Source organism: Hakea prostrata, chromosome 11 (genome assembly GCF_041222555.1).
Source record: "Hakea prostrata isolate BN-2017 chromosome 11, UWA_Hpros_2, whole genome shotgun sequence".
NCBI lineage: Eukaryota > Viridiplantae > Streptophyta > Magnoliopsida > Proteales > Proteaceae > Hakea > Hakea prostrata.
Window position 1 is genome coordinate 19861264 of NC_142610.1, and position 15179 is coordinate 19876442.

The 15179-nt window shown below is 35.8% G+C and overlaps 1 protein-coding gene across 1 annotated transcript; it reads left to right on the top strand.

The window, feature by feature from the left end:
• The first annotated feature begins 933 nt into the window (after positions 1–933).
• Positions 934–14905, top strand: LOC149000695 (potassium channel SKOR-like). The gene is made up of 14 exons (XM_089139598.1): positions 934–1242; positions 1331–1578; positions 3914–4138; positions 4277–4340; positions 5018–5357; positions 6039–6334; positions 8331–8411; positions 9413–9511; positions 10172–10393; positions 10845–11033; positions 11261–11336; positions 11437–11731; positions 12932–13044; positions 13510–14905. The coding sequence occupies exons 2-14, from the start codon at positions 1376–1378 to the stop codon at positions 13755–13757; spliced, it is 2451 nt and encodes an 816-aa protein (XP_088995724.1). The 5' UTR covers positions 934–1242; positions 1331–1375; the 3' UTR covers positions 13758–14905.
• The last annotated feature ends 274 nt before the right edge of the window (positions 14906–15179 follow it).

Genomic DNA, 15179 nt, shown 5'->3' on the forward strand with positions numbered 1-15179 from the left:
GTTCCCATCTAATTGTCCACATATGATAGGGTGCAATGTATGAAGAATGAAATGCAACAACGTGGCATAGAAGCATCAGACACACAAAGATGATGCCCACGAGCCCTCAGTGTATCTAGCTTGAAAACTATGTTGCATAAAACCAGATCCAATCTCCATTCAACACGTTTACACTCGAGCCAGCAGACAAGGTTTAAGGTACCCCACAATACTAGTGGATACGTATCCATATTGGACACAACGGATACAATACACTCAATATGTTTCTCTATTGAATTGCACAAAAATACATCAGTCAGTACGATACAATACTCATATAGGACGATACATCTCTTAAAATTACCTGATCTCGATACCAATACTTTAAACCTTACTGGAGGCTGGACCAAATTATATCATAAGATAATTATGGGTAAGTAACATCAAATACCAATTTAAAAGAAAATAAGCCAATGCATATCTGTTCTAGTGGTTGAAACCAATACCTCTTAGTGAAGAGGTCATGGATTCTAATCTTAATGAGGCATATTAATATCCCCATCCCCGGCTTCCTTTGTACCAAAAGAAAAAAAAGAAAGAAGAATTCAACTCTCGCAAAGATCTAATATAATTGAAGTTTTTTATGAAATATATATATATATATATATAATATATAATTATGTTTCCCCACGGGATGAGTCAAGGTGTCTTAAACTGATCCGAACACCTCGGCTTCATTAAATTAAAAAAGAAAGATGAAACGATTAACATAAATCCTTAAAACACGAGGAGTGCGGAATATTTTACTAATATGCGCCAGCCAAGATCCAGTTACCCATTCCACTGTTCTCAAAGCCATAGGTTCCTGGCTTCGATACGCTGCCGTAAGCAAAATATATAACAAAATAAAATCATCAAAAGCGATTACATATTTACATTTGCGTCAGCGTCTCAGCGACCGCCACAATACCTTTTTCTCTCTCTCTCTCTCTGGGTTTGGATCTACTCTTGCCTTTGCTCTGTAGATTCGTTTAGCCATTTCTATAAACACTTGGTGTGCTTGTCCTTGAGAACTCAAAAGTCTTCGAGAAACGAAAGCATTACTCCAAATTTAATGCAAATATCCTTACCGTCATTATCTTCCTTAAGACTCCGGCTTTTTTCTGATACAAATCTCTTGCTTCGTTCATTAAATCTCTCTCTTATCTTCACCTTATTTGTTCGCTTGGAACATCGATTGTGAACTCGATCGAACACCGATTGGTACGCAATTTCTAGTTTATGCTCATCTGGTTTTACGGTTTCCAATGTAGATTTTGTTGATTTTAATATTTCTTCCTCGATTTTGCAGATTTTCAGTTTCCGATTTCATTCTTCGGACACCGAGTGACGAACGATGGCGAGTAGAAATAATGAGATCGAGAAAGAGGACTCATCGGACGAAAGTGAGGAATTTGAGCTGGAGGAAGTGAAGGATCGAATCAAGTCGTCACAAGGAAGTCGATTTTCTCTGCTCGAGAATAGATTCAATGTGAAGAAACTCAGTAGAGAAAACTTGATTAAAGGTATCAAAGGCTACGCAATTCATCCCGATAACAGGTTAGTAAATCTTCAACGCAACGGTAGATCAGTAAGACCACACCTCTTTCTCACTTTACCATTTCAGTTTGAAATGCTTCACTGGTTTTAATCCAAGTTTCAATAATATCCGCAAAATTTTGGTATTTTTGTTCTACGAATTTAGAGCTGCGTCGACAGGATTTTGATTTGTTAGCGCTTTCTATTTTGGTCCATAAAACCAGTTTCCAGTTTCAGATTCCAATATTCTGAGTCCATTTGCAAATAACACATGCAATCTTGTTCTATGTTTGAAATTGTTTTTCGTGCTTTATTTAAAAAGTAGAAATTAAATGAAACTGAAATATAACGACTCTTCATTGAAAATTCTTAATAGTCTATGAGTCACGCCAGTACTCTTCGAAAAATATAAAGATTCTACTCTATTAAATTTAAATTGCGTGTGGACAAAAAATCTATTTGTTGATTATAAAAAAATAAAAAGTGAGGTTTTCCTCATCTGACACAATTGATATTTTTCTCGAAATGATAAGACAAGCAATCATATCCACCACTGCGGTGTCTTTCTTGTACTGGTACGTTGGTATCACATGGGACCCTTGTGATCCAAATGACACTTGTTTTTCAGTAAAAGATGACCTTTTATTTATTTATAAAGAAAAAAAACCTAGAATACAAACATTACCTATATATTTTTTTTGGTAATCGGTATGCCCATTACCTATATTGTCAATGTCATACAATACTATCGAGTTAAGAAATGGGACCTTGCTTGGGTCCTGGTCCATCAAGCTATGCATTTTAGGCGGTGGGATTCGGTCGAAATTTCAGATCCTTTGGCCGAAATTTCGACTTGATGATCCTACTCATTAAAATACGCAGGATACAAGCTTTTTCGAAAGAAATGGAGGAGAATTACTTGTGGTTATGAAGGCTTCTTGAGCCAGTGTATAAGCAATGATTTTAATGAAAATATTAGTAAAATTCTAAACTTTTTGAGAATTAGTGAAAATTTAATTAGAAATCGTACGAATTTTTATTCTTGAAAAGTACATCCCATAGGGTTATGAAGATTTTAATATAATCCTATTAATTTTTCTTATAACATTTTCTAGCTGGGAATCAACTTTTTTTATAATATAAATATAAAAGGTATAATAGATAATTGTTAGTAATTCACTTCAATGAAAGTAAGGCAACTAAGCAGGTAAAGGAGTTGTATGGTAGTATTTTAATTTTTAATTTTTTGTTTGAATTTTTTAAATAGAAACAATCTAAATCGTGTGTTTGCAATTTAGTCTCTTTCTTATTTTTTATTTTTTAAATAAAATAATATTTTAACTAATTTTAAGGCTATTTGATAACACTAAATTAATGTTTTTCACAAAATAAAAAATGTATGAATGAGAAACTCTGTCTGGGTCATTCTTATCTTTTTGACATAAAAAAGAAACTTTTGATTTTAAAATTTAAAAGCTCTAAGTTTCTTACAAACTTTTCAATTTTTTTTATTTTTAATTTTTTTTGTTATAAAATCATTTTTTTTATATTATGGTGTAGATGTGTTACTTAGGATAGTAGTGACAGCTTCTTATGTAGGGACATTTTAAGTTCAAGAAAATTATAGGCTCAAGCCTTTACACCGACCGCACATTCTTCCCTCTCCCTTAGGCCAGTGGGCCCTCGCTTATTCTAATCGGTTCATGATTATTTAAAGAAAAAAACTATACATATTTTGGCAATGTAAGAGATCATTACATTATTTTTGCGGTTAAAAAATATTGAAAAATATTGAAGGAACGACTAAGACCATTATCATGTCCATTTCTTTGTAGATGTGTAACGTGTGTCTCAATATTGTATCAAATGGTAGAAATTTATCTATACGTCATATCAATCAATATTTTCATTTACAAAAAAAAAAAGTTAACTATTTTATATGATTTATAAATGAATTTGATATGATGTTGAAAAGAAAATTAATGGTTCATTTTTGATAAATTTCCAACGCCCACGTATACTCCCTTCACGAGGTGTTGATTCCGACTCAAGTGGTCGCAGCCTCCGATGTAAATGCATTAATCTTAAAAATTGATACTTTTAACCTCCGTCCCTGCCGGACCTTTCCCCTCCCCGGTTTTCCAATATTATTCCTGGTGAGAGGCTCCCAAAGGCGAAAGGAGGAAACGAGCCAGTGGCATTTTCCATAGTATCAGCAAGCGAAAGCGTTTTCTTTTATTTTGCTTTCGCTTATGCGAATCCCATTCTCTTGCTTTGAGAAGTTGTTTGGTAACTTATGATGACACTTAACTACTTAAGGCTTTGTATTGGGAACTGAGGCGAGAAGAAAATGCAGGTGGTATCAGGCTTGGAAGCACTTCATATTGATATGGGCTATCTATTCTTCCTTCTTCACCCCTTTCGAGTTTGGATTCTTCAGAGGCTTGCCTCATAATTTATTCGTACTCGACATCGCTGGACAGGCAGCATTCCTTGTGGACATCATTGTCCATTTCTTCGTTGCTTTTAGAGATGAGCAGACTTATCGAATGGTCTACAAGCGTAATCGTATTGCTCTCAGGTCTGTTACTTTTTTATCTCCTTAATTCACCTCCTTTCCCCTGTTCCATTTGACCTTTGATTGAACAATTAGTAAGAGTATACTGGATTTGATGCTTACATGCATTACTGATGTTTCTGGCTTTCTGCTTTTCAACAGGTACCTGAAATCGAGTTTCTTGGTAGATGTTATTGGCTGTCTACCTTGGGATGCAATTTACAATGTATGCTCTTTTTTTCATAAGTATACTCGCTATTCTAGATATGCTTTTCATCATCTGAACCATATTATTCATTAATTTATGCTAAATCATAGATTTTCTTGGATAATATTAGTTCTTGATGGGTTCTACTGTAGAGATGAACATAGAGGATGACTTCGTTTTACATTTAACCGGGGGGTGGGGGTGGGGGGGGGGGGGGAAGAAAAGATAAAGTATGTTGAGACTGTAACAAACCCTAATTTTCCTTCATCCGGATGCTGTACAATGAGGCCATTACCCTCTACCTCACATGGTCCAACTCATATGGAGACAGCTGAGTGTAAATATGGATCGTTACATGGGACAATATCCAGTGATAAAGTACATGTGGGTGATGATAATGTTGCATTCAAATGATACGAAAACAAAATAAAATGATTTCACCCTGGGTTTTTGTGTGGAGGAATATGTTCTGCTTCCTCGTGAACATATATTCCTTATCCAATATTTCTATAACATGTTTTCATTTTGTTTTCAGGGTATTAATATGTCTACTTTGTGAATGGATTTTCTTCTATACTTTTATTTCATCTATCCCTATATTTCACAAGTTTTTGAAGTTATAGTTTCCCCAGAATTATGCTATCTTTGCAATATAGCTCTTATGTTGTCATTCTAAGATATTATTTTCTAATCAGGTTTCTGCAAGAAAAGAAGAAGTAAGGTACTTCCTGTGGATTAGGTTGAGTCGGGCAAGCAGAGTACTAGAATTCTTTCAAAAGCTGGAGAAGGACATCCGAATCAATTTCCTCTTTACCCGAATTGTGAAACTTCTTGTTGTTGAACTCTACTGCACCCATACTGCTGCCTGCATCTTTTATTACCTTGCTACCACCTTGCCTCCTGCCCAGGAAGGTTACACATGGATAGGAAGTTTAAAGTTGGGAGATTATAGTTATTCCAACTTCAGAGAAATTGATCTGTGGAAGCGGTACTGGACATCATTATATTATGCCATTGTGACCATGGCAACTGTTGGTAATTTCTTCCTCTCTTTTTATTATACTAAAACTAACTGAAGGCACTTGTTCATGGTTCCCCTTCCAATCTTTCAATGGATTATAATGTTCAAGTGACTTTAATCTCGTATAGAGGCACAAGGTTTTTATATAAAATTGATGGCGTGAAACTGTTGAAATTCCTATTCATGTGGTCAGCTGTAAATAGTTGGTATATGACTTGATTGATTATAAAGGTGGTGATAAGATGGATTAATATGCAAAACTAGTTTAAAGCTCAGAAAAATGCTATATAATATATACTTGCTGCAAGTGCCACCTTTAAGTATAGTTATTTGATTTTCTCTCACAACAGAGTCCTATATAGGAAAGAAAAGAAAATCTATATCAAAGAAAAATCAGTCTAATGACTTGTTATCCTTTCGTGTCTATAGTTTCTTAGAAATCTTTGTTCTCTTCAGCATGTTCAGAATGACCTTTTTTTTCTTCTTCTTATTGTAAGTCAATTCTCCTACTCCATCCCACACTCAAGCTTAAAAATTGATTTGTTTCTTTCAGAATAATATCATGCATATTATTCTTTTCTTTTGAGCAAATATATATATATGATGTCAATCAGGTGCAAAAAAAAGGTCTTTGAAGATGTATAATTTAGTGTTTTATACAATGGAAATGATAATCTTTGTTCTCTCGATTGCAGGATATGGTGATATACATCCAGTCAATGTCAGGGAAATGATATTCACTATGTTTTTTGTCTCATTTGATATGATTCTTGGTGCTTATCTCATTGGTAACATGACAGCGTTAATTGTAAAAGGTTCAAACACAGAAAGGTTTAGAGATAAAATGACAGACCTAATCAAATACATGAACAGAAACAAACTTGGAAAAGATATTCGTAATCAGATCAAAGGCCATCTGTCATTACAGTATGAAAGAAACTACACCGAGGGTGCTGTTCTTCAGGATATCCCAGTCTCCATACGTGCCAAGGTGTGAAATATGCTGTCAAACAAAAGCCTTTTCTTAATGAGTTATATTAATTAGTTCAATCCTTATTCTACTGAAATTTCTTAGTGGTACTTATGTTATTTCCTCTCTTGTCATTATCCCACCATATGATAGGAATTGGTTTATCTGCAAATTAGCTTGGTATACATTTAAAAAAAAAAAAAAAATTTATGTGATCCCTCAAGGTCTGAAGAAGAGGGAGATTGGTTGCTATTTTGTTATAGTTTCTTGTTTGTCTGGGCCTCAGCCCGTCTTTGTACCCAAAAAAAATGTGATCCCTCATTCCTGGATTTCTTATCAGTTTATGTAAGAATGAAGTACTTAGCTGCATACTGATATCTTTATCTGTGCATTACAATCAAAATATAATGCATAAGATGTATTTACACGTGCAGAGAGCCTATATAATTCAGATAATGGCAGATTAAAAAATTATAAACATATTAAAATTGAAAAGAATAGCAAATAGAGGTACTAACTCCCTAATGCAGGTCATTTGGTCCTAATCAAGTCGGTACTTCAGTCTTCCTACATCTACTGGTGTGGCATCTTTTCTCTCCCAAAAATCATTGTCTCCACCATTAAATCTCTCTTTTGCTGCTTTCTCTGGAAAGAACCTTCATCTTACTAGCTAGAAATCCGTCTGGAAGCCCAAATTAGAATGTGGCCTTAGCATCCAGAGGATCAGAGACTGTTGCTCTTCCTTTAGGTAATATATTATTTATTCATCCAAAAAAAAAAAAAAAGTTAGCATCTAGAAATTAACGCTTTATGCTTTCTAGCTCCTTCTAAGGGGTACAGGAATGGTGATCCTATTTAAGGTATTAGGTATGGTGATATTAAGGTACAAATTGTATCTTATAGAAGATACTTTGCAGAAATGCATCGGAACTGTCTAGATACACATTGACATACACAGTTGGAACAAAAAAGAAAAAACAATATAAACAAGCAATATAGAGTCACTTTATCATTCATCAACACTAAAAATTGAGAATAACTACAACCAGATAAGTGTGATAAATTTAAAGTGTTATAAAAGATGAGGTTTCTTTCATGTATCCGGTAAGTATCAGGTTTCTTTCATGTATCTGGTAAGTATCCCTCTATAGCCATGAAGAGTACTGAAATGGTTGAAACTCATATCTGGAAAGAGTCTACAAGAACAGAAGTGTGTAGGATGATGTAGTACTGACTGAACATAAGAACAATATGACAATACTGACATAATAGATGTGTGCCCCACTTACAATAGAATGTTGTTTACTGCTTTGGATTGGCCAGTACTACTGTATTCTGGTTATGTTTCAGCGTACTATAATTTTCATACCTGAAAGAAGTCCTCTGTCCATAGCCTGAAGAAGCAATTGAAGCATAATGCCTATAGCCTGATAAAGCAGAGCACCAACATGATCCAAACTCATGCTTGGTGATTCCCGGCCTCTCATGAGCACATCAATATCATGTGGATGAATGGAATGCTTGTCCTTTCGACTATAACCCTTTTCGTTGGTTACCATCATCATCACCTTGGGTTGCATACATGTTGGCCCCACCATCACCATCACCATCACCATCACCGTCCACCACCATTGCCAACACCATCACCGTCATTGTGGATTCCTCCATACCAATCCCCTGAGCTTGTTCTCCTAATTAAACCTTTATCAGAGCTACTATCAATCTACAACTTCATCAGGAACTGATGCTTTATATTGAATTTATTTTCTAATTCATAGTAGTTTGTTTTTCTTCTAACAATGAATTTCATTCTTGAGATCATGCGGCATCTACCTATTCTGAGGATACCTGTATTTAACCTGTATAGTAATATCATTTTCCACCAGTTACACAAGGATAATAGGTGACTCGGAAGCTGCTGTATCAAATGATATAATCATTCAATTGTTTCCTTCTCTAATATTGTTTATGATTTACTTGATACCATAACAAGCATATTCTTTTTTTTTTTTGGCAGATCTCACAGAAAATGTATAAGCCATTCATTGACAAGGTCCCTCTTTTTCAAGGATGCTCACCTGAATTCATTAATCAGATTGTAAGCCTTTTGACCATGAACTTTAGTGACCAATAAGTGAACTGTATTTTCCATTTAAAGGTGAAAGCATGAATTTTTATTTTTAATTTAATTTTGTATTTTTATATATTGTTCTATGAAGGCTAAGGCTAAGGCTAAATTCCACTGGTAGAGAACTTTTTGTTCTTGGAAGGTTCCCAACTCTTCACCATTTTCTTTGTGAACCCTTGACTCTTTAAAATAGAATTGGAATTAGACTATTTTACAACAAACAAAGACAGCCAAATCCCAACATAATGGGAGTAGGTCTGTTCACACAAACAAAACAAAGTAGTGGAATGCATGCTGGGGAGGTGTTTTTCAATTTGGAATTAAGTTATTCTATTTAGTTTTTTTATTGAAGTTGAAATAAAGTGTTGCAGGAGATTTTTGAAGAGATGTTTACTGATTTCTCTCTGTAAGTTTTAAATATCTTTCTATTGTTTGTTGAACTTCTAACATAGATATTGGGAAGATCCAAATTCTTAGTTAATTCTGATATAATTTCAGTTGTGTTTGCATATGGCATGGTCACTGAAGATTGATCCCATATAGGGAATGCATGCTGGGGGAAGTGCTGACTGAGGATGTCGAACCTTTTCTTAAGCATCTGTGGTCAAAGTGTGGCACTAACTAATGGTAGAGGTGTTATTAGGGAATGTTGAATAATATCATGGTTGTAGAGACTAGAGAATAAAAATCCACTTTTGAAGTGTTTATTCAAACTGTGTGCGCCCTATGTGCATGAAGGGTGTTTCTAAAGCCCAAGAGACAACAGCTCTGGGGTTTTATCTGTAAAGCATCTCTGGTAGTGAAACCTAGCATATAGAAACAGTTAGTAATCATTTATGTTTGGTAACAAGGGCAGTTGCTGCTTGAATGTTTATCTATAGCTCCCTTTTGCTTCTCCTAATATCAAGGCTTTGCCTTTTAATCATGAAATTTGGATACAGGAAGTTATCATACACATTCCTTTTTTGCAGGTAATTAGGCTTCATGAAGAGTTTTTTCTTCCTGGAGAAGTAATTATGGAACAAGGAAACGTGGTGGATCAAATTTATTTTGTTTGTCATGGTGTCCTGGTACGATCATTCCTTCTTAAAAATCATGTGATTTTGCGACTTATGTGAGAGTTTTTTCATCCAAAATGAAGAGAACATGCATTTCTTTATTGTGTTGACTGATATTACTCTGTCTGAAGACCCAACTTGAATATAGAAATATAAACTGTATGATTCACTTTAGATTGTACTGATTCATGTTGTTTGGTTGAAGCATTTGTTTTTCTCGACCAACCATGAGTTGAATCCATATCTTGATGTCTAAGGGAAATGTTTCTCATGATTTGAACATTTAGTTTTATTAGCGTCTGTTTAGTTGAAGCATTTGTTTTTCTCGACCAACCATGAGTTGAATCCCTATCTTGATGTCTAAGGGAAATGTTTCTCATGATTTGAACATTTAGTTTTATTAGCGTCTGTTTAGTTGAAGCATTTGTTTTTCTCAACCAACCATGAGTTGAACCCCTATCTTGATGTCTAAGGGAAATGTTTCTCATGATTTGAACATTTAGTTTTATTATTGTCTGCTAGACGCTCTGTTCAGAATTTTGGTCATTGCATCAATATTTAAAGTTATGTACATTCTATTAAAATTTGTAGTATCCATTTGTGTTGAAAGTGAATCTGGTTTATTGCAATTTTTTTACAGTTTATACTGATCGAACAAAATTTCATGCACAGGAGGAGGTAGGCATAGGGGAAGATGGATCCGAAGAGACTGTTTCACTCCTGGAACGTTACAGCTCTTTTGGGCAAATTTCCGTTATCTGCAACATTCCTCAGCCTTGCTCTGTTCAAGTCTGTGAACTATGTAGGCTTTTGCGGATTGATAAACAATCTTTCACAAATATCTTACAGATATATTTTTTTGATGGAAGGACAATCTTGAGCAACCTTCTAGAGGTAGTTTAGCAGTGACAAATTATGTTAAATCCCATTTCTGTTGTCATAAACATTCTTGATCTATGGCTCCTTCCTAATACTTCTTTATTCCTCCTCCTACTCAATCGTAGCAATTAATAGCATATCTGAGATAATGTTTAATGGAAAAAAAAACTCTGTCCACACTCATGGCCTATGGCGGTACTCCATGCATCTTATCTCTCTCCTCCCAAGTGAAAAGAAATGCTGCTGCCGTATCTTGAGGAGAGAGATAGATATGTGGAAGCACTTTTCTATGCTGCACTTCTGGATGGAGAAAAATTCCCCATGCTTAGTATGCTTTCCAAAGGACTTCTATATTTTTCCCCTCTGAATTTAAAGCATTTTATAGTTACGTTTTTCATGACAATTTTTACTTCAGAATAGGTTAGGCTATAGGGGTGCAGAAATTTTCTGATGTTCTTATTAACAGGGAAAAGAATCCAATCTTCGAATCAAGCAACTGGAATCTGACATCTCATTTTATATTGGAAAGCAAGAAGCTGAACTTGCTTTGAGGGTAAATAATGCAGCTTATCATGGGGACTTGTATCAGCTAAAGGGATTAATACAAGCTGGAGCAGATCCAAATAAGAAAGATTATGATGGAAGATCACCTCTGGTATGTTATTTACTAGCCAACATTCTTGTTACATTTTTTTAAAAACCTATTTTAGCTGCTCGTGTTATTGAATCTAACTCATATCTTTTAAATGTTTTCAAATGCTATGTTAAAGCCATTTAAGGGTGGGATGAGGAGAATTTTACTAGAAAACTCATCGAATTACTTTCTGTAATTGGTGTAAGAAATCTTCAAGTGCCTAATCAAGTAGCTTTTGGTTTCTTAAGCATCTTGCAGCTTCAAGAGGATATGAAGATATTACATTTTTCCTCATTCAGAAAGGTGTGAATATAAATATTTCCGGTAAGTCTTTAAGTTTTCCATGTTGTTTGCCCTCAATTTTTCCAAAATCTTTCAATTAGATGTTCATTGTAATGTATTCTAATATATTGATATCCATTAGACAACTTTGGAAACAGTCCCCTATTTGAAGCTCTCAAGAATGGGCATGATCGAGTGGCAGCTTTGCTTGTTAAAGAAGGGGCATCTTTGGATATTGATGATGCTGGTACCTGTCTCTGCAAGGCTGTTGTAAGAGGGGATGCAGATTTCCTAAAAAGATTATTGTCCAACGGCATTGATCCGAACTCCAAAGATTATGATCACCGAACACCACTTCATGTAGCTGCAGCAGAGGGGTTATATTTGATGGCAAAAGTACTGATAGAAGCTGGTGCAAGTGTTTTCTTGAAGGACAGGTATGACTTTCACGTTCATCTTGGTTGTCATATACTCATATAAGTGGTATTACATGTTATTTTTTCTTTCCTGATTTTATATTTTGGCTTCCCACTACACCCACTCTCCTGTTGTCGCAGTTGGGAAAAGGCTGAGTTTTTCTGTTGTTGTTATAGTAGTCGTCCGGGTGCAGATAGTGCACCAAAAAATTCCAGTCTCACAGATATATCAAACCAAAGAGATTGGTCCAAGCTAGAGATGCTATTTGCCTTGAATCTGATCAAATGGTAGGCAAGAGAATGGAACAGTGGGCGTATGACTTTCAGATCCCTTCGACTACAGTACAACCATAACAACCCATCTATTGGAATTTGCCCAGCTGCTGCTCCAATCAAGAAATTCTTAGGCCAAAAGCTCTTATAAATCCACTTGTTGTAGGTTCTCATAGCTGTCAAAAACAAAATCCAAACGAATTTGTTATTCACCTTTCCTGGGAACCAGGAGATCCAGCCAAATGGTCAAATCTTGACTTCAAATTGAGTTTGCTTACTATGCTAGAATTAGGAAAAATCTCTCACATGAAGTAATCCCAGTACCCAATTTGCTCTCATTTGTAGTTGATCTTTCTTCCATCCTCGAGCATAAATTTGAAGATAATCAATTGCCCTGAAATCAATTGCAAGGAGAAAAAGCGTGCAAGAATACTGCTTCGTGCTTATTCTGTCATGATCATCATCCCATATTTCTTCTTCTTCTTCTTTTTTTCTTTTATTGGGGGGTGGGAGTGTTAATTTGTGGCACTATAGGTATTCTAATTTGCATCACCATGAAAGACTGAAATTAAAGTTCATCCATGGTCTAGAAAAGATTTCAATGAAAGTTTGCCCATGGTTATATGACCTTGGATAGAGTTCAGATCTATTCCATTGTATCTTCTCATGAAAGTTCAGAATGTGTGTAATACTGTCGAAGTTCGTCCACTGTTCTACGATTTTAGAGAGAGTTCAGATCTTTCTCAGTGTTTCTATTCCACCATGTCCTGTTGTGAAAATTTTGAACTCCTCTGGAATACAATCAATGTTTGTCCATGGTCTTGTAAAATTTCAAACTCTGCAATTAGTGGACAACCAGCAGATAAAATTTAAATTAATTGAGAGAGTTAATGTTTGTCTTCATTCTAAAATCTGTTAAAACAAACCTTTTTTTTTGGATCTTTGCAGATGGGGAAATACTCCTCTTGATGAATGTCACATATGTGGCAACAAGAATTTGATCAAGCTTCTAGAAGATGCGAAAGGTGCTCAATTGTCTGTGCACTCCCAAGAAATCAGAGGTATTGTGGGCATAGTCTTTGACTTCTTACTTTTTAAAGAAGAACTTGACATTATGCGACAGAATATTCATATCCAGTAAAAGAAGTTGAACATATTTCTTGTCCAATGACTGTCATTTGCAATGGGATCTTGTGGCTTTATTTCTTGTAGAATTTATATAATGAAGGTGAAATATGTTTCTGAATTCCATTAGAACAAAAAAGAAAGAAACATAGAAGGCTGTCAGTGCTAACCCTAATAGAATTCTTGTATCCTTGTGCTTCATACAACAGTCTAAACTAGTACCACAGCATGTGATTTGTATTCTCTTTTAGAAAGATCTTACCACAACCAATGAGTGATAGTACTCTTTTAGCTACCATTGATTTGTTGCTCTTTCCTGATAATTGTTGTTGTTATTGTTATTTTTATTTCTATCATTATTCCTATCAAGTATAACAGCAACTGTCATCTGAAAATTACAGATAAAATGCACCCAAGGAAATGTACCATTTTCCCCTTCCACCCATGGGATCCAAAGGAGAAAAGAAGATCTGGAGTTGTTTTATGGATTCCACGCACGATCCAAGAGCTCATTGAAATGGCAGCAGAGCAGCTAAAGTACTCTGGTGCCTCCTGCATTTTGTCAGAAGAAGGGGGACAAATCTTGGATGTGGACATCATTTATGATGGACAGAAGCTCTATTTAAGTGGACCAAGCGACCAAACATGAATGTTTTGCAAGTTCTAAGAGGGCATTGGCAACTTCAGGTTTTCACGCATTGCAGAAGATTCCCATTCTTGTTGTACATAACTTGGTAAAGGTCCTACCACAATAGGTCATATCACAGCATGTTTTAGCAGATTACTGTTTGTTGACTATAGTTCTTCTTTCCGAATCTGGTAACTCTACCTTCGAGGATAGAGGATAACCCTCCCATGACACTCTGGCACCCTGCTACCATACATTAGCAGAGGTCCACCGTGCCAATGTTCAAAGGTCTGAATGTGTGGTGGAAGGGGTTCCAGGCGACAGTTATGCGAATCCCAATTCATTACTTACATGATTCGCAGCAGGTAATTTTGCAGCTGTGTCCAGTTCAGAGGAAGTCGCACAGCTAGTTGTCAAGTGGTTTTTTGTTTATTCCATTCCCTATAATCATGTACAGGTTGGCTTAAAGAGTCCCTGAATGTCATTACAGGTCTCTTGTTACTGTTCTCTCACACAATGAAAGATGCTCATTTCTAGTGAGAAAATATCTGACAGCAGAGAGAAATCATCTCTACTGGGGAAGAACAAATAAGAGATAGCACTTCCCCATTATGTAATATATTCACTTGATCGATCTCTGTAAATGCTTATGTCTGGTTCCGCAGTTTCTGCACCAATCCAAAGCCTTCTCCACAACAAGTCTACAGCTGATGGTCAAAATGACAGAAAACCCTCAGGCCTTGCTGTTGTTTTTCTTTTGTATCATGAGTGGTAGGTTAATCTGAATAGTCGAAACCCCTGCTAAATTGTAGATTGGATGGGAATCCAAATCTTAAACATGTATTATAGAGAGAGAGAGAGAGAGAGAATGAATCTACATCCGTGTCCCTCAGCTGAATTCAATTGGAACAATTATTTTGAGGAGCGTGGGTGGAGTAGAAAGTATTCTATGTCAAGGGATTTACATCTCCGCCCCCAACCCTGCGGGGTTTTTTTTTTGGTAAGTTAAAGACTTCATTCATAAACTCGAAAGAAAATACAGACATACAAAAGATAGTGAGTGGATCTACGTTTGTGTCCAACTTTTTTGAAAGCGTAGGTGGAGTAGTAGAAAGTATTATATATGTAAGGAATTTACATCTCTGATCCCAACCCTAGCGGAATGTGGTTACATGAGGGAAACGTTTGTCGCTATCAGTCTTCATACGGGACGGATAGTTTAAGCCACAGCTTTCCGTTTCTAAAGCTGCAAGGGAAATTTTAGTTTCTATTGCTTTTAGGGACAGAAAGCCCAGGCGGGCAAGGCCTTTACATTTCCGTCGCTAAAAAAACACTAAATCCGGCATCCAACAGCACGTTTTAGGGACGGAAAACTGTGTGGGAAATTGTTTGCCTATCCGTCGCTAAAACCCCAAAAAGTAAGCGTTGGAAGATGTCTTTCTA